General features: G+C 36.0%; 1 protein-coding gene across 1 annotated transcript; it reads right to left on the bottom strand.

The window, feature by feature from the left end:
• Positions 1-6,665: 6,665 nt before the first annotated feature.
• Positions 6,666-18,577, bottom strand: UFM1 (ubiquitin fold modifier 1). Its single transcript, XM_044249632.1, has 6 exons — positions 18,462-18,577; positions 18,329-18,385; positions 14,722-14,779; positions 11,184-11,223; positions 10,142-10,174; positions 6,666-8,746 (listed from the first exon to the last, which is right to left on the bottom strand). Coding segments are annotated over exons 1-6 (258 nt in total). The 5' UTR covers positions 18,464-18,577; the 3' UTR covers positions 6,666-8,678.
• Between the last annotated feature and the right edge of the window lie 407 nt (positions 18,578-18,984).

The following is an 18,984-nucleotide window of genomic DNA, read 5'->3' as shown; positions in this document are numbered from 1 at the left end:
GCAGGCAGGATGGAAGTTCTTTTTCATACATGGCCTATCATATATATATATTTTTTTCAATTTTACTGAAAAGAAAGTCTTTAGTGGCAGATTTTTTTTTTCTTTAAAGAACCTTCTGTTTTGAAGTCTCTTCAAGGAGCGGAAATGTACCTATAATTGGCTCTGCCGCTTCCATTTCCCATTTAATATGAAGTGTCCTGGTTAAAAGCTTCTCCCTGCTTACACAAAGGGGATACTTTGGATACCCACACTTTTTTTGGGTACCAAATGGATAGCTGAATGATGGATACAGTTTGTTGCATCATGAAAAGTAGTCTGGCTAGTGAAAAGAAAAACAACCCCCCCTCAACTTTTCATTTGTTTGAATGCTTCGGTTGTATTCAGTTAAACATCCAAGCTAAAAGATCTTAAGATACAAACTCTCAGCCATTGTCAAAAACTCAAGCTGATGACTACTGGGGAAATAATCATGAAGGTGTCTGAATTATGGGCCAGGACTTCTGTTCCTTCAACTGTGGGCCTTTAGAGCATTGCTATGCCTCTGTGTGTCTAGCCGTGGGCCTAAAGAAAAGAGAAACTCAGTATCACTGGCTGCCTTAGTCCTGTATCAGCACAGGAAGTGGATTGTTGGAAGAGACTAAGGTGAAATTTGGGGATAACAATGCATTTCACTTTCCCTTCCACTTATTCCAAAGGATTCAATTGACTTTTTAAATTATGGAGCTTTGGGGTGCCTGGGTGGCTCAGTCGGTTGGGCATCTGCCTTCGGCTCAGGTCATGATCCCATGATCCCCGATTCCGCTCAGGAGCTGAGATCAAACCCTTGTCGGGCTTCCTGCTCAGTGGGAAGCCTACTTCTCCCTCTCCCACTCCCCCTGCTTGTATTCCCTCTCTCGCTGTCTCTCTCTGTCCAACAAGTAAATCAAATATGTAAAAACATTTAAATTATGGAGCTTTATTCATCAATTTCTGATTGCATCTGTGAATTGTATTCACACATGCAAGGATTGCTTGGGGGCCGGGGCACATTTTGTAATTCATGAATTTCACGTACAGGCTTATCTGGGAAGCAGAGCCAGCAGCATGAGGTGGGCTATCATAGGCAGAATTGTGTCCTTTTCCTCAACTAACTGCAAACAAACAAAACAAAATAAAAAGATATGTTGGAATCCTAACCTCTAGTACCCTAGAAGGGGGTTTTGTTTGGAAATTGGGTCATTGAAGATATAATTAGTTTAGTTAAGATGAGGTCATTTGTGTTAGTCCTAATTCAGTATGCAGGTACCCTTAAAAAAGGAAAAAATAGAACAAAGAGACAGATAAAGACAGAAAGAAGAGGATGCAAAGAGATGTGGAGCAGAGTGCCGTTAGGCCTGGAATGGATCTATCCTTCAGAGCCATCAGAACCCTGCAAACACCTTGATTTCAGACTTCTAGGCTCTAGAATTGTTTGTGAAATAGTGAATTTCTATTGCATAAGCCACTCAGTTTCTAGTATTTTTTTAATGGCAAACTAATATATAGGCTTACACTTTAAAAATTGGTATTTCTTACTTTAGACATCATATCATTTTACTGATACTAATTTGGTTGCTCTAGATATTTATTAAAAGAACAATTTCAGTAGAAACTACTAATTTGAGGATATCATTATTCTTACAGCTTACTTTCAGTGAAGTTTCTAAAAAGCCTAATTATGTACATCGTCTGTATCTATCCTACACTATATTATAGTAACTTATTTAAGCATCTGCCCAGCATGGTTCTTTGCTTATCACCAGCAGGGACCAAACAGATCAGGTTCTTGACTTCAGATTTCCTCCTGCTTCTTGGCTGGAACAGCAGTTGTGTCGAATTCAATTTCGAATTTCAAAACACCCTTGAGACACACCTACGTGAATTTACCCACTGCTCTTGTCACTTCACACCCCAAAATACCTACCATGCCTTGACCTTTCTATTACCCATGAGATTTCTGATAGTGGACGAGTCTTCCGGTTTAGAATTTCTAATCCCATCTTCATTCCTGAATTCTAAATTTTGCCTATGTTTGTCCTTCTCTGGTTACTATTTTGCTTCCTAGCCTTACCTTTTTTTTTTTTTTGCTTCACATAGTTTCTTACCTATCCTCAAGTCTATTGATCTTGGCCTCAGGGATCCTCTACTCTTTACTAAAAGCCATTTAAATAGTCTGGTGGAGGCTAAAGTTTTTAGTCCAAAGCTGTAATGGGGGTTTGTCAGGCTTTACACAATGGATGAAAAATTCCAATGAGACCTACAAAAGATGGCTGAAGTTCTAGAAACTGCTGCCCACACAGCCTGCTCTCCAAGCCTCAGGAGGATGGATTTTAATTCTGAAGGGGAGTGAGCTGGTCTAATTCATGTTCTCATCCTTGGTAAATGAATGACTGAAAAAAGAGATGAAAAATTTTCAGGTAGATAGCTATGAAGCAACATGAAGAAATATAGATGCAACTATATTCATGTCACCCTCCTTTCTCACAGACTTCAAGGTACATTGCAGGAGGCTGGGTTGGAGAGGACAGGAGAATGAGGAAGAAGCTGGAAAGAGAGGCAGAAAGGGGCCAGAGGGAGGCACCAGCTTTCCAGGTTTTGAACTAGGCTAAGGCCCCAGCACCTCCTCCCCACAAGAAGCTGTGCAGTGCGGTGGCTAAGAGTGTATGTCCTGAGCCCGCATATGTGAGGCTTGACACCTTATTGGTTAGTACTTGTAGAACCTTGGGGAAAGTACCAAATCTCGTTGAAAGATCCAGCTTCTTAGCAATCCAAAGTATGGTGAAAAGATATTATTGACCTCATAGACTACAAAAAGGATTAAATAAGCATGTAAAACATAAAACCTAGTGCCTAATACATATTAGAAACTCAAGAAATATTATTAGTTGTCCACATGTACTTTTTAAAAGGAAGAATAGTGATTTTTTCTTTATAATTTAGGTTTTAGGCTCAAAGTGCCATGTATACTTCTCTCACATACCAAGAAAATAAGTAAAGAAAAAATGATTTACCAATTCAACAATTTTTTTTAGGCATTTTCTAACTCTATGCTTAAACCGAGAATGCTGAGTAAAACAGTCTAGCAGATAATAATGGATCTATGGCAGAGGTCACAAAGGATTAAGACCTCTGTGACTCACTCATTTACTTATTCATTCCTGCGTAATTTGCACGCTGAAGGGTAATTCAACGAGTCGTAATCCACCCATACATTTATCTAGAAAATCAGAGTCAAGTCCTTGAGACATCAAAATGTTTGTGGCACTGACAACACATACCACATACAGTTTATTTCTAAAACAGCTCATCAGTTGTAAATTGTACATTTAAGAATTAATTTATTAAATCCACAGTGTTACACAGCCAAACAAATATTGACATGATGTATCATCACAATATGCTCTCAATAACAGTTTTTACATTGCTAACGAGTTTTGCCAGAAAATCAGAGATTTATGCCAAAAACTGGCTCTCTGAATTTGTCTGCCAACCTTGGCCGCTGTTCTGCATCCAAAGACAAAATTACCACAACACCCTCTGTATAGCAAAGCAGATTATAGAGCCACAAACCTACTTCTCGAATTTTTAAAATTCTTTGTTGTGTGTGTGTATCTATATATACATATATGCATATATACTGAAAAAGAGTCTAAGTGTGTCTATACAGATTATTGAATGCTAAATTTTTCAAGCCACGTGAGATCACAGAAATGTCCAAAAGCAACCCATGAAGTATCCTTTTTCTTTTTGGAAAAAATATTCCAATATAATTCTAGGAAAATGATAGCAAACATGTAATAATTTGCAGGGTGGACTATAACCATGCAGTCCTTGGAGCCAATCTCATTCTAACTTTGGACACAATAGCATAAATCTTGGCTTTCTTAACAGTAAAGAAAAAAAGAATAACACCAGTATTTGGTACAGAGATTAAGGATTAGATGAGATCCTGCTAATGAAATGCCTAGCACTGTGCCCAGCACACTAAAAAAGGCCTTGATAAACATCTTCATTTCCACACAATTATATCTTTAGTAGATTTTGCTGCTTCTGAAATGTTTGGGAACCAAAGAGAAGGAAGTCTTGATTATATTTCATCTCCAGCATTTACCAATTCCCATGATACAGTTAATAATTAATATATATTTGTTAAAAAATGGGAGAAACCTTTTCACTTTTAAAGGAGGTATTAATTCATTTCTGAGTCAAGAGTAAATTCTCTGCTACAAGAAAAGGTGAGGAATATATTAACCAAATATTTTAGCAAAATAAGTTATAAGGCATGAGTCACAAATTGTTGCAATTTTCAAAGTTTTTATTCATTTATGTAGTCTTTTGATCATAAAGTACTTATTATCTATTACAGGCAAGGTAATCTGGAGATCCTGTTTCAGTCACAATCTTGTGCTTTCATAAAATTTATACTTTAAATCAGAGACAAATTTGGTAACTCTGTATTTAACAATTGCTACAATGGGGGAACATCCGAAATGCAATGGTTGCTTGGAGAGTTAAACACCTAGCTCTGCTTGGGAGGAGTGAGGAAAGGCTCCATACCTTTTAAACTTGAAAAATCAGTCCTAGGTTTTTCAGGAAGACCTCTGGAGAAAAGGAGCATGGAGGTGTGAGAACACAGTACAATGGAGATACTAAATATTTGTAGTTCAGTGTAGCTGCAGTGCAAATCAGTCATGGTAACAGAGGACTCTGAACATAGAGCAGTCCATGCAGGGTCTCACACGTCATATGGAGATTGGAGAGTCAGTAGGATTTGGACTAGTGGAACTACACGATCGTATTTCCATGTCAAAACCCGCATTACAGCAAGTGTGAAAGAGGGTACAGAGCGATTAGAAGCTTTTCTAATAGCATTTAGGAGAGGATGAGGGCTTTAACTACAGTAATCTTGAGATAGATTTTGTAAGTGGAATCAATAAAATCTTGTGATGGGTTTGCTAGAGCGAAAGAAAGGAAAAAAATTCTAATGAGTTCCAAATACCTGGTGTAGGCGAGGTATCACACCTCACACCTTTGGAGGCTGTAGCTAATATATTAGTTACGCTAAACCTTTTGAGAATGTTTATTTCCAATGATGGTTTAATTATATAGCCTGATTAAAATAATTATTTATCTATCTCTAGTATTGTTAGAGGGTAGTTACAAAACTTCTGTATTGGGGGGGGCTTATGGGCAACAGTCTTGTTGGAAGAGCAGGTTACCAATCTTGTAGATGCCTCTGCATGATACATAAAATTATAGGTAATGGCGCCACAGTCCTGTTCCCACTGTGCCAACCTAGAGTAGCACGAGAATCCTAATTATCTTCAACGGACTTTTACTTAATGACTTTACTTACTTAAATTTTAACATATTTACACCATCAAATTTATACCATGTATTGAAAAGTAATGCCATTCATGATTATTACACACATATTAGGTCCTCTGAAATAAGAATTGAAGTCCTAGACATTTTCTTTTATATTTTTAAATTTATAATTCAATACAGATAAAGATTTGGTATACTGTGGAGGAAAAAAAAAGATACTAAAAAAATTCTCCTTGTCTGATGGAAAGAGTTCCAAAGTCATAAAAGGGATCAAATTCAAATCTCAACCTACTTAAACCTTTCTTCTTCTGTAAAATGGGGTTAATAATTTGGAATTGTTGGGAAGAATGAGGGAGCATATATAAGTATTTGACACATAGTAGATGAGTTCAATACATTTGGGTAAATTACATATGTAAAACACATACATGTGTACATACATATGTAACCAAACTGTATAGTATGTAAATATACATATGTATATAGACACACACACACACACACGCACACATTTACTGTGCAAAAAATCTACCACTTTGTAAAGGGCCTTGGGAACACTTAACAATCAATTTAGAATTGCTCCATTAAAGTATTTTAATACTTCCAGGTTCAAAAATATTTCAATGCCTTGGGTAAAAGACATAGTAGATATTTTTAATATCTTAATGTGGGGAAAGGGGGCCTTAAAGGGGGACTGAATTTTCTTGCCATGAACTTTTCTTTCAAATAACTAATTTTGAGAAATAAAATATCCACGAAAACGACTGTACTTGCAACACTTTAAAATGAGGTTTTACTACCAGTGAGAGAGACTGTTAGCTAGTACCTCTGCACTTAGCTACTAGAGAACCAAGAAGTGGGATGTACACTTCCAAGATTCTAGAACATATCCTAGTCCCTTTGACACCTGACACCTTGGACTTATTTTTGTTCATCTACAAAGTGAAAAGGTTGGCCTTATCATTTTCAAACACAGCTGCACAAGAGGAATCACCAGGAATGCTTTTTATAAACAGATTGTTCTGTGACATACCAGATTTAAGGATTCAAAACTTTATGGGTAGTTTCTAGAGATCCTTATTTTTAACTAAGTGGCTCTGATAATCACTTAGGTTTGGAACCTACTGGCCTACCCAATTACTATAATCTCTCTTTTTTATTCCTGAAGGACTGGCATTTGGAAGTATATATTCATTTCTATGACCTACGGGATTCATCCTCTTTGCACCCCCCCCCACCTTTTTTGGCAACATTTGTGATACACCAGCTCAACAGGTATGCTGATCAGGAGATTTAATAATGAAGAGTAGACAATACAGTTTACAGTATGAAAAATGTATTTTCATACAATATTATGTACCAATAATGTATTTAAACAAAATATGATTACTTCAAAACATTCTGCACAAAGAACTTACAGATCACATTTATTTAATAACAAAATGTCCAGTTCTTTAGGAAAATGTGTTTAATTTACTACAACAAAACTTTCAAAACCAAAGAAGAAAAATATTAAACAAATCACTTTATGGCACAGGACACCGTAACTTACATAACACAGCAGGCAGATTTCGTTGTGGAACCAGGATGAAGGAAGTCTAAATTTAAAAATTAACAGAATGGGTATTCATAAATTTCTGGTTAACTGAGGCTTAAAGATGTAAAAAACCTGGGGTCTTTGAGCATCAGTTTTGTTTAGAAAAATAAAAACTTCCCCAAATATTAGAAGCATACTTTTCTACCTTCACGATTTAGAATCTTATTGTTCACTTGTCAAATATATGACAACAACTGGTTAATTTCTTAAACTTAACTACCAATGTCACCCTTGAGATGCTGACCTAGTTACATCTCCTTACACCTTTTTTTCCCAATGAAACTAGTAGGGCCTATGACAGGGAATATAATTGAAACACACTTAGATAAAAATTGGTCTTAAGAGATACTTTATTCATGAATAATTCAGCAGGTACTTATTGAAAGCCTATTACACTTCCAGGTCTAGAAAGAGCATGACAGACACAAAGCCTGCCTCCAGGGAGCTCACAATCCAGGATACAGCAGGCCAAGCACTAGATCTGAATTACTATGAGCCTTCCTTTCATCTTTTCAAGATCTGCATAGATATTGATTTCCTCTGTAAGGGTAAATAAACTCTTCCCTTATGCATATCATTCTTTAGATTATCATAAGGGGAATTCTGAAGTCTGTGTGTTGACAAAGCCTACACTTTGCTTTCTCTAATTGCCTTCTGCTCCTTCTGAAATGTCATATATTTTCTTTTCCCCTTCAGTTCTCCACAACACACACTGCACTTCTGCAGATCCAGTTGGCTTGTTCTGTGATGCTCTCCTACAGCTTTCTGTTCCCCTTCATTGTGTCTTCTGTTTCTTTCCACCTTACCAGAAAACTGGTCATTGGGGTTTCCCTACTTCCTCACTTCTTAACCACTTCAGTGGCTAAACTTAACACCTCCTTAAATGCTGGGTCTTTAATCAGTATAATAATCAGCATTTTCAATTAGCATTTCTTAGAGCTCTGTTGTGAATTCCAGATCTTTCCAATACCCTTTTCCTGAATGTTATTTAGAAATACTAGCCTCAATAACACAACCTCTTGAGGTTGTTTTAAAGGTTGTATTCAGAGACTGATAAAGGATACATAACTCAGCAAAGAACGGTTCTACTTTATTCTGAATTCTTACCAAGTACTGGATTCTGCAAGATCATAGTTAAAACTCTTTGGTGTGGGACATCAATTTTACACATAAGGGCTAGATCAAAAAATTCAATTTTGGGGTCTCTGATATAGTTTGAAACTTTAAAAAACCTAAATGACAAAAAGATAGTTACATATTCATTGTTATGTCTATACCCTTTATCATGAACATACAATTAAGAATCAACTATTTTTAAGTGCACAAGTCAGATGCCATCAAGCAAACTGCCATGTATGACCCGCAGTCCATTTAAATTTTTAACGCAAATAGGAAGATTCAGTAAACTTTAATTTTCCAAATGTTCTCAGAAAGGGTTATCAGAAGCATCCACCACTTACAAAACACAGCTGGATAATCCACTTAGCCCGAATTAACTATCTGTATGTGTTGTGAGGTAGCGATGACAGACTATGGTCTTCTGTGGAGATGGTACCCTCTACACATAGCAGTCCCTCTTCATAGGACGCGTGCGAATAACAAGAAGGGACAGAGTCACCCTTCATTATTTCATCAGCTACTCGTGTTTTCATCATGTTTTAAATGCCTGACTTCAGTTTTACAGCAATACCAATATTTATTTGGAAAGGTCATCCTATGTCCCAAGTAGCAGATATTAACAACTTCCAACACGATCTCTAGGAATAATCCGCAGTTCTGAGCCATGCTTTAGGAAAACATTTCCTACACAAACAAACAAAATACAAAGTTATGTATTTAAAAAATGACAAGTTATCTTAACATTCCAACAACGATCATAATAGAAGATACAAAAAAGTATAAACTAAATAGGTACAGAAGCTCAAATAGCTTCAGACTAACTCCATGCTTTAAGGCTTGTTCCCATTCCTCTCACATCTACATAACCCAACCAAATTTCTGAAAATGTTAAATATCACTAGCCACAAAAGTGCTAACATATACACTCAGCAAACAGCAATGTAATTTAATCATCAATACTTGCTAATTCAATATACAATAAAATATCTAAGGACAGAAAGAACAGTAAATCTAAATTACCACAAATGACAAAGTTTAGCGACCTGATCTGACCTCTTTTTGCTCAATTGCTTGCTGAGATTTTCTTCATGGCCCATGACATGCACAATTCAACTTTTAAGGGTAATACAACAGGCAGCATGTTACAATAAGCAGTAACTCGAATTAATATAAACTACTGAACATTTCTACAGTAAGAAGAAATAAAACCTTTAAACCCAATTTTAAAGATATCTCTACAATAAAATGCTTCATATTTTCAATAATCTTTTTAATAAAAAGGATTATATACTTAAAACTACTGATTTAAGTAAAAACAAACAAACAAACAAACTACAATTTTAAATCACTCTTTATTTTCTAGATGGCTAAATTTCAATTCCAAGGCCTTACGAGGACAATTTAATTTTGTTATAATATGGAATTACTTTAGAATGATTTAAACGTAACTACTGCTCAAATTGAGATCACATTAAAGTATGCTTAATTATAAAAACACTGTAATTAGATTATAAGCCAAAAAAAGGTGCATCTAAAAAATACAAAATTACCTATCAAGAAGTTTAAGATTACTTTTATTTTGCCTGCTTATTAGAACATCAACGTACAGCAAGCACTGTGTAATACTAAGTTTGAAGCTCTGAAAGCTCTCAGGGCTAAGCCTCCTGAAATATTAACTGACTGTACTTTTTAAAAAGAATGGTTAACAGCTAGCACATACTGAATGCATACTATGGATAATAATGCAAAATTTTAAGCACTTCTCATGTACTATCAAAATCATTATTCCCATAAGAGTATGATCTTACCATCACTTTTTGTTCCATGTATTAAACACCTTTAATGCTTATTAGTGAGGTTTTCTCTTCCTTATAGCCGAAAGCATATATTTATCTGATACCCCCAAGGAAATAAATTATTGCTCAGAGACATAGCTAAGGACTCCTATATAATCCCTAAAAAATAACTATTATCCCAGTAAAAATCCCATCTAGTTGACTCAGAATGAACCACATGTTCAGTATCAAATGACATGCACAGCCCCACCCACACCTTCATGAGTTTCAGATGAATACTCACCAGCAGTCTGGGCAGGATTTATTCCTATTCCATCTAGAAAGTAAGTCATAAAATTATTTATATTGTTTATTTCTAAAGCTAAAATGGTTTAACAGTAATAAGAGATTTGCTGCTATGGGATATATAGGCATAAGCCAAACAATTTAAATCTAAAAACAGGAATGACAAATCTTTCAGCTAAGTTACCGATTGAAATCCATTACTATTACCCACTTACACACACTGCTGAATTGGACAAGAACAGCTGTCGATGCCATGATCCTGATAAATTCCACAGAAGACAGTGTATTCTATCACACAACGTCCAGTGAAAAATACAGTCAAAAGTACCTCAGGTATGTCCTTAATCATTTACACATTGCTCCCGAGGCATAAAATCTTAAGGCCAGGAGAGCCCACAAAGTCATTTAATTCAAGTTGCAGTGACATCTGATGAAAGTTTACAAAGCATTTTCTTAATAGCTCATTTGTAAACCTAAAACTTTCCAAAAAGTAGACTGGCTTTCTTTTCAGGTAGAGAAACACCTCAATTTGACAGCATACGGAATGTTTCAGAATGAGAAATTCTGTCATATATAAATCATCACAATTATTACTTGTATTCTAAGATATTCAGAATTTAAACTGTAGATCTAATTGAATAAAATCCTCATTATTTCAAGCTTGTAAGAAATAGTTTACTGCAGGAAAGCAATAAAATGCTACAGCAAAGGTACTCTGCCATTTAACTTCCTATATTCAAAAAGTACCTACAACTTATTAAAAAACAATGCACCTTGTTAAATAAAGGGAAAGGTAATTTTTACTAATAATTTGGCATGAATTGGTAAGGACACAGATACTGTGAAGTGCTATACTATACCAGAAGCATAAAGAATTGAAGAGAGCTCATTTTGAACAATAACCTTGACTTAGTGTTTACAAAAAGGCCAAAGTGTTGATAAAAATTTTGGCGTTTTTTGTATTTAAGTCAATTTTAATTAATTTGCTTTTTAAATAATTTCTCTAGCTCTGAAGTAATAGTTTTAAAATGAATTCTTACCATTGGTAATAATTGCACTTGTTGCTGCAGGAACTTTAAACTAAAAAGAAGAAAAAGAAAAAAAAATATTTTTTATCTTTATAAACATTTATGTAAACATATATATTTATATACATAAAGTTTTATTATAAAAGATGGTTAGCAAGGATGGGATACATAAAATCAACTCTATAATCCTAAATGCGATTTATCTTTTAGGACAATGTCAACAAAGAAAATACCACAACTGGCTTACACTTAACGAACAGTATCTTTTTCTAAATACTGCATTTCCCTGCATCTAGGACATAAAACATTACAAAAAAGTTAAAACACTATCAATAAATATATTCTTTCAGACTTGGGCATGTTAGTTTTATAATATATAACTCTCTTGTCTAACTGAAAATAAAACAATGGCTTAGAACATTCCTAAAATTTCTCTATAGAAACAGTAAGGTCAAACAAATGCTCTCTTGTGTTTAATGGAAGATGAACCAAAGCTCACATTCCTTCCTCAAATTCTCCTATGAATGTATTGCTGACTTAGATTTCACAGGATTGCAATAGTCTAATTGTGCCACCAGGAAATAACAACTAAGGTCAAGTAGGTGCAGATGATGTCCAATAGACAATTATGTGACTGCTAAATGGCTAATAGTGAGAGTAAGACTTCACTTATCTACTTCCAGAGGTGTAAAAAGATGCGTTTTCTGAATCAATAAAATGTGGTATAGAACTTATTGGTAGCTAAAGGGAGAAGTCTTCTCTTAATTCCTTAGAGACCAGCAGTTGTCAAAATGCGTTCATGTACTCATAAGTTCATTCATTCTTCTAACTCGTAAGTTCATTCATTTACCTAACAAATCTTTATTAAGTACTTCTACGCTAGAGACTAGTTTTATAGATATTACAGTTGAGTTTTATGATCAAATAAATTTGTTGCAGCTAATACAGTTTATTTAATGTCAAGAAGGATTTGGTGAATGAAGTATTTCCCATACTCTTTCAGCCACAGATTCTAGTTTTTCATGGTTTTTGTTGTTTCAGTGGTTCCAGTGGTCTTGGAAAAGTACTCAGGGAAATGTTGCTCCAGGTATTTATAATGGTCACATATACATAGTTAGGAAAAACAACTGAAGTTTATTTTAATAAACTTTAAACTTTTTAAAAAAGTTTATTTTAATTTATAAATTAAAAAATTAGGTTTTTAAAAATTTATGCACAAGAACATAACATGTTACTGGATTATGTACCTAATAAGCACATAATTTTACTGTCCAGACAGTACATTTTTATTTGTAAATGTCCTTTTAAGGAATTAAAAAAACTTAAATAAACCTAGAGTAACTTCAAAATATGCTTTAACATTAAAATACTTCAAGAATTATTTATAGAGATTGCAATACTTAATAAAACTTCGAGCAAATACCCAAATTAATTATAGGACACCTCAGATTTCTAAAACTTGAGCATTACAAAGTTTCTAGGTACCCTACTGGGTATCTTATTCTTTGATTATGTCCATTTTAGGATAAGCTAGGCATTTTTAGTCACAGCCATATAGTGGCAGCGTATTTATGAACATTAAAAATAAGCAACTGCTGACATAATTTTTCCCTTTTCCAGAATGTAGAAGCAACAGTTAAGCAGACATCTGGGGAAGCATCACTAGTGATGTAAAATTCAGCAACTATTATGTTCATGCTACACTACTGACAAGTTTTCTTCTGGATGCAAAGTATTTCATGCTCCTAAATTTTCATTTCTTTCCTTTCTCAGACCCCCCTAATCTTTTAATTTAGTATGTTAAAAGGCTATTCTCGGGTTTTTGACAACTCACTACTTACACTTACTCAAACTAATTCTTAGTCCTATTGGGGAATTTTCTTATTTTTTTAAAAAATATTTTATTAGGAATTTAAATCCACAGGTTCAGTTTGTCAACACTTGTCTTCACTGTAAGAGCCTATGTCTCATCTTATGAAAGGCCCTCTCATTGCTGCCTCAAAGTCATAACCTTTCTAAATGTATAGTACCCACAAATTGTAAGTTATAAGCGATACTAAAACCTCAATAAATATACGCAGTAATGTGAAATTTGTAAGTTTATATTCTATTGCAGGTCTGTTATTTTTTATACTTTTACTAGAAGACCAAGATCACAATGCCTTTGCCTTACAAAAAACATATATAACTACAAAATATAATAATAAAAAATTAATGATAACTCAAATTGACCTACTTTTTACATTGTAATTTGTGGGACCTCTCCTATTCCCCAGGGCTAGGAAAGTTTCCTGCAGGTGATCTGTGCAGCAGAAAGTAATGCTAATGCTGTTTCCTAGCTCTTTTAAGTTATTCTTTTTTTTTCTTTTTAATTATTCTACATGGGTGAAAAAGATAAACACTGACTATAAAACAAGTACTACCACTTTTCAGTTTAATTCTGAAGGAATGATAAATAATGTTAGTGGTCCTGGACAATATCTCTCTGTAAATACTGATGGGTTGACTGATTTTCCATTAATAGCTTAAATTCAGGATAGGACTATGGATTAAGCTAGTTTATTTAGGTACTAAAATTATTATTCTGTGACTATAAACTTTTTTGAAGACTCTGAATCAAAACATTTGGCATTTGGATTTGAGTTACTCTAGATTTGTACAGCACTTTCAACTTCACAAAATACCATAAAGGCAATTATATTTTTCCTCAAAATCATTTAATCAGACAGGAAAGATAGATATTAATTACTCCAATTTTACAGAATATGAAATTTGAAGAAAAGAGAAATTAAGAGGCTTGTCCATGTTATACAGATAATTAATGACGCAGTTAAATCTCTCAAATCACATTTTTGTGCTATTTCCACCAGACCAAGCTACTCTTGTAGTGTTATGCCCAAAGAGTTGTTTTATGGATGCATCTGGTAACTCTGGATAAAAAAAAAAAAAAAATCTTTTTTTTTAGAACCAAAAACCTAAGAATGTTTTAAAAGACTGTGCAGTTGACAGGCTCAAACAGAAAACTTGAAAAATATGAGAAAGACATTAAGAAATTTCTAATTCTTTAATCAAAATGAGTAAAAACAGGTTTACAGATTACACTGTAAAATGATTTGCTGGTTTAAAAAATTCCCATATCCTCAAACCTTTCCTTATAATTTTTAATTGTTGCATTAAATAGAGATTTGTTTAACTCATTCATCCTACTTCTATAAATCTTAACTTTCACTTACATTGGTAAGTAGGGCTTAACTCTTTGATAGCATGAACCTAGTAATGAATTCACATGGATGTGCTGGGTTAAAGTACGTGCAAAATTTAGACTTTTTTTTTTTTTTTTAAAGATGTATTTGAGAGAAAGAGAGAGCAGGCGGGAGAAGAAAAGAGAAACTCAAGCATACCTGGGGCGTGATCACAAGACCCTAAGACCAAACTGAGCTGAAACTCAGTCAGACACTTAACCGACTATGCCATCCAGGTGCCCCCAGACTTTTGAAAAAGATACCGCAAAACTACATTCCACACAGGTTGTTCTAATTTCTATACTTACTTCTTCTGCTGCAAACTTTAAGACTGCTGTGAAAGGTGTACTTTCAGGAACACTAAGTCTGCAAGAAGAATGAAAAAGAATTTTTTTAATAACTGATTATTCTTAGGGGTGCCTCGGTGGCTCAGTGGGTTGATCCTCTGCCTTCGGCTCGGGTCATGACCTCAGGGTCCTGGGATCGAGCCCCGCATCGGGTTCTGTGCTCAGCAGGGAGCCTGCTTCCCCCCTCTCTCTGTCTGCTTCTCTGTCTACTTGTGATCCTCTCTCTGTCAAAATAAATAAATAAAATATTAAAAAAAAAAACAAAAACCTGATTATTCTTAAAGCCCCTCGTTCCTTATTTTGGCTAATGTAGTAGAAGCTGGCCAAAGCTGTCTTTTGAGGCTGAAGATTGTCTACTTTGACTGCACACTATGTTCATTAACTTTAAAATGACAAAAAAAAAAAGCAATTAATTTCGTAACTGAGATGATGTCTACAGTTCCACCTAAAAATTAAACTATATAGGTGAGACTTAATATATTTTGATACAGAGAGGTCTAGTATATAGGCTGCTGCTTGTTTCCAGAAATGGATTTCAAAAAGTCAAATCTCTCCTTAGCTGTCAGTCCACTTTACCATCTCCAGTCCAAATACCTCTTCACCTGATGCATCAAAGTCACCATTTTCATTGTAAAGAGTCTAGCTTAACCTCTTCAGGAACCTTCTAGTGTTTCTAGATTTTAATAATCAAGTCTGAAATAATAGATTAAATTATGAAAATAATATGTTTACTATGATAAAATGTGAAGTGACTTTCTACCTTTATATCATCATTAGAAAAAAGGGCTTAAAACAATCTGAAATAACATTTTGGAGATGTAATGTGTGATTTTGTTATTAACTTGTACAGTGTCAAGTATACGAAAGATTACTGATAAATAGTCAATCTGTATGAATTTTCCAATTTAAAAACTGAAAACAGAATTGACATTATACCCCAAGAGAACACTTAAAAACACAGAAAGAGGTTAAAAAAATATAAAAAAAAATTCCTAACGTGAAATAAATAAAAATGATTCAAGACTGTAAAACAGATTATCTTTAAAGCAGAGAAATGGCTGGCAATCTAACACTTCTCTTTGAATACTTGTCACCACCATATTGTGCTTTAACGTTTTAATAAATTATCATGTAATACCTTAGGGATGTGTCCCATTTCTTCAATAAGTTATAGATTACTGAATATAAAAATCACTAGCTACCACAACACATTATAATGACTTCCAGTAGAAGAAGCGTGAATCAGACTGAGAGAGTCAAAGGTATATTTAATTCATCCCATATATTCATTTGATTTAACATTTCTATAACCTAATGGCACTACCAAGAGTGAATTTATGAAAAAACAAAAGACAAAACAAACAATAAAAACTCTGACATCCCCCAGAATAAATCTGGAACTGTTAACATCCTTTTTAGAATTCAACTATTAGTAATGTTAGAAACTCAAGGGATTTTTTTTTTTTTTTTTTTTTTTTAAATCAAAGCACACATTCACTGGCTTGGCAAGTGAAAAGTGATACTAAAAAGTCAAAGTGTGTTCTCCCACAATTTTTAAAAAATTGCATTTAACAGTACTCAAGTACTAGTTACCAATTACTCTGAATAGGATACACAGCATATTAACCTTACATACATGCACACATTATACCTATTTTATATACACACACACCCATACACAGATTATACATACACACATACTACATAAACAACAAACAGTAGGTATGCTTATCATATTTATTCAGTCACCAATATTAACTGAACTGGTACAAAGTTCCAGGCACTCTTACAGATACTACTGCTGCCCTGCTCTGTCCTTTCTCCCTCCACCTTACTTTTTTCTTAGATATTTATATGGTGATGAGAATAACCCAGTATAAAGGGAGAAATCAAAGATGATGAGGAGACAGGGATCTCTGGACTCCATCTACTTTAATCTTGAGAAGACTAAAATAGACGATACCTAGAGCCCAAGTGGTACAGCTGGCTTTTCATAGGAATGAAGTCAGGTTATCCTTTCTCACGGGATGGTGGACAGAAATTATGGGTTTATAGACATAGTAGTAGCTTCACATATGTGATGATGGAAAGACAAATTTTCCTCTAATAGCTTCAGAGAAAGGGAAAAGCACTGTGGAAAGTATGAAGACTTTTTTTTTTTTTTTTTTTTAATCCTCATAGAGAATGAAAAGAAAAATAAGCAAACTTGGGAACTATAGCAGAGCGTTAGGTACTACTGAGCACAGTTATGAATTTTACACAAAATCCATCAGCCTAACTGTGTAATTTTCTCTAAAGACATTCAGCTATGTACAGAGATCACAGCAGCTGCATGTTCAGAGTTGGTGTTTCACCAAGCAAAACACACTGAGGAGAGGAGGACACCAGAGATGAGGTCAGTGGACCACCAGACACAGTGGACCATGGACTCTGCGAGAGTTAGAAAAAGAACTGGGTAAAGCAGGGGAAGAGAATAGTGGCAGATGTAAAAAGCAGTCTGATCAATGAATTAAAAGAAACATTTTTTCTTTTACAGAAGAAATATTAGAGCACATTAGATACAAGAAGACAATGTAGTCATTCACAAGAGCCTATTTAAAAATGACACCATAGCTGGAGCAGTTACTGAAGACCTTAAGGTTTTAGCCTGTAAATGTGAATATGTGAGATAAGGTGAAAAAGATTCATGTGGGCGGGGGGGGGGGGGGGGGGGGGGGGGGGAGAAGCTTCAGGGTAGGCATTGTAGGGGTCACAGAGAGTTAAGTCACTGAGGCCGATGACAACTGTTAACAGTATGGTTAAGGAGGTCTCAGTATTAGTTGTATTAATTATGCCTAAAATCCTACTCAAGTCTTGTCTTTTGCTGCATTTTATGCGACTTCCAGATGCAATAACCTCAATCATGTTTACCTAAGAAAATTCCGGATGACTACGTAGTTAAACCTGTGCCAAACCATCATTCAACTGCTAAAGGAGAAAAAAGGGCCTCGCGTGGAGTAACTGGCCTATGTCTGCATTTCCCGGATCTGCTAATCACACTTTATTAAATCCCAACATACGAAGTGTATGACTTGAGGCTCATTACTTTGTGACGCCCGACTGTTGAGTCACCCACAGAGGAATCAGAAGCCGGACAGTGATAAACGTTCGAGTAACTACAGACTCTCAACTGGGTTGTCTTCCCTACTTCCTGTAACAGCTGGTCAAAGCGGCAAAAGGCCTTTCCAATCAGGACTCCTTTAAGGAACACAGCAATTTATCAGAGCCGTCTACACGTCCTCCAGCTCCAAAACCCACCCATGGAGTCCCGAGGACAGGTCACCTATCAGCAGCAACGTTCCCGTCACACGCCCCTGCTCCTTCGCACCGAGGGAAGTGGACACTCAGCGGGGCAGGCGCCGGATGTCTCCTTTCAGGCTCGGGCGGGATGGGGGAGGTTTCAGGAAGAGCGAAGGAGGGAGGAAAGGGACGGGATACAGCCTGCTGGGGCGGGAGAGGATCTGAAGGCCAGCCTGGTCCCCACCCTCCGCCCCCAGTCGCCAAGGCCCACGGCCGCCAGGCTACTCACACTTTGTAAGGCAGTCGCGGGTCCGACGTCAGCGTGATCTTAAAAGAAACCTTCGACCTGAGGAGGAGAGCGGGAGAGAGTTAAAGTCGTGGAGCGGGACCAGGGATTGGGATCAGGGTCAGCAAACACTTACATGGTGAGGCCGCTCCGGGAGGAGACCCCAACCAATTCCGCGTGGACTCCCACTTCCTCCGCTCAGCCCGGGAACGTAGCGCCCCGCTCAGGGCCACGTCTCCCTCAGCAATCTGGGGGCCTCCAAAGTTGCTGTCGTCTAAGGCAGTGCCTGAAAATAGGTTCCTCTCATTCGTGCCAATAGGAGCCTCCAACTCACAAAGAGCAAATGATTTTACATTTTAAGTCCTGAGACTAAAGCATGGATAGTATTAAGGAAAGTATTTCTAACTGCGGTTATATTCTGTCGTATTTTCAGTCAGGCAATATAAATGTGGGCAGAAACGGCAGGACTCTAGGTCCCAGCTGGCAGGTTGGGGCGGAAGTAAGAGCACAGAGTAGGCGGGCGCAGAGTGAGGCGTGGCGAGGGGCGGGAGATAGACGCGGCTAGAGCCGCGTTCCACGACGTTGCTAAGGCAACCTGTTCTTGGAAAAAACTGGACTGTTGAGTTCAAGAAACTGAAATCTTCACCCCGCTTTAGTGT

The sequence above is a fragment of the Neovison vison genome, chromosome 5 (genome assembly GCF_020171115.1).
Source record: "Neovison vison isolate M4711 chromosome 5, ASM_NN_V1, whole genome shotgun sequence".
Taxonomy (NCBI): Eukaryota; Metazoa; Chordata; class Mammalia; order Carnivora; family Mustelidae; genus Neogale; species Neogale vison.
The sequence above is the reverse complement of the archived record's forward strand: the minus strand, read 5'-3'. Positions and strand labels throughout refer to the sequence as shown.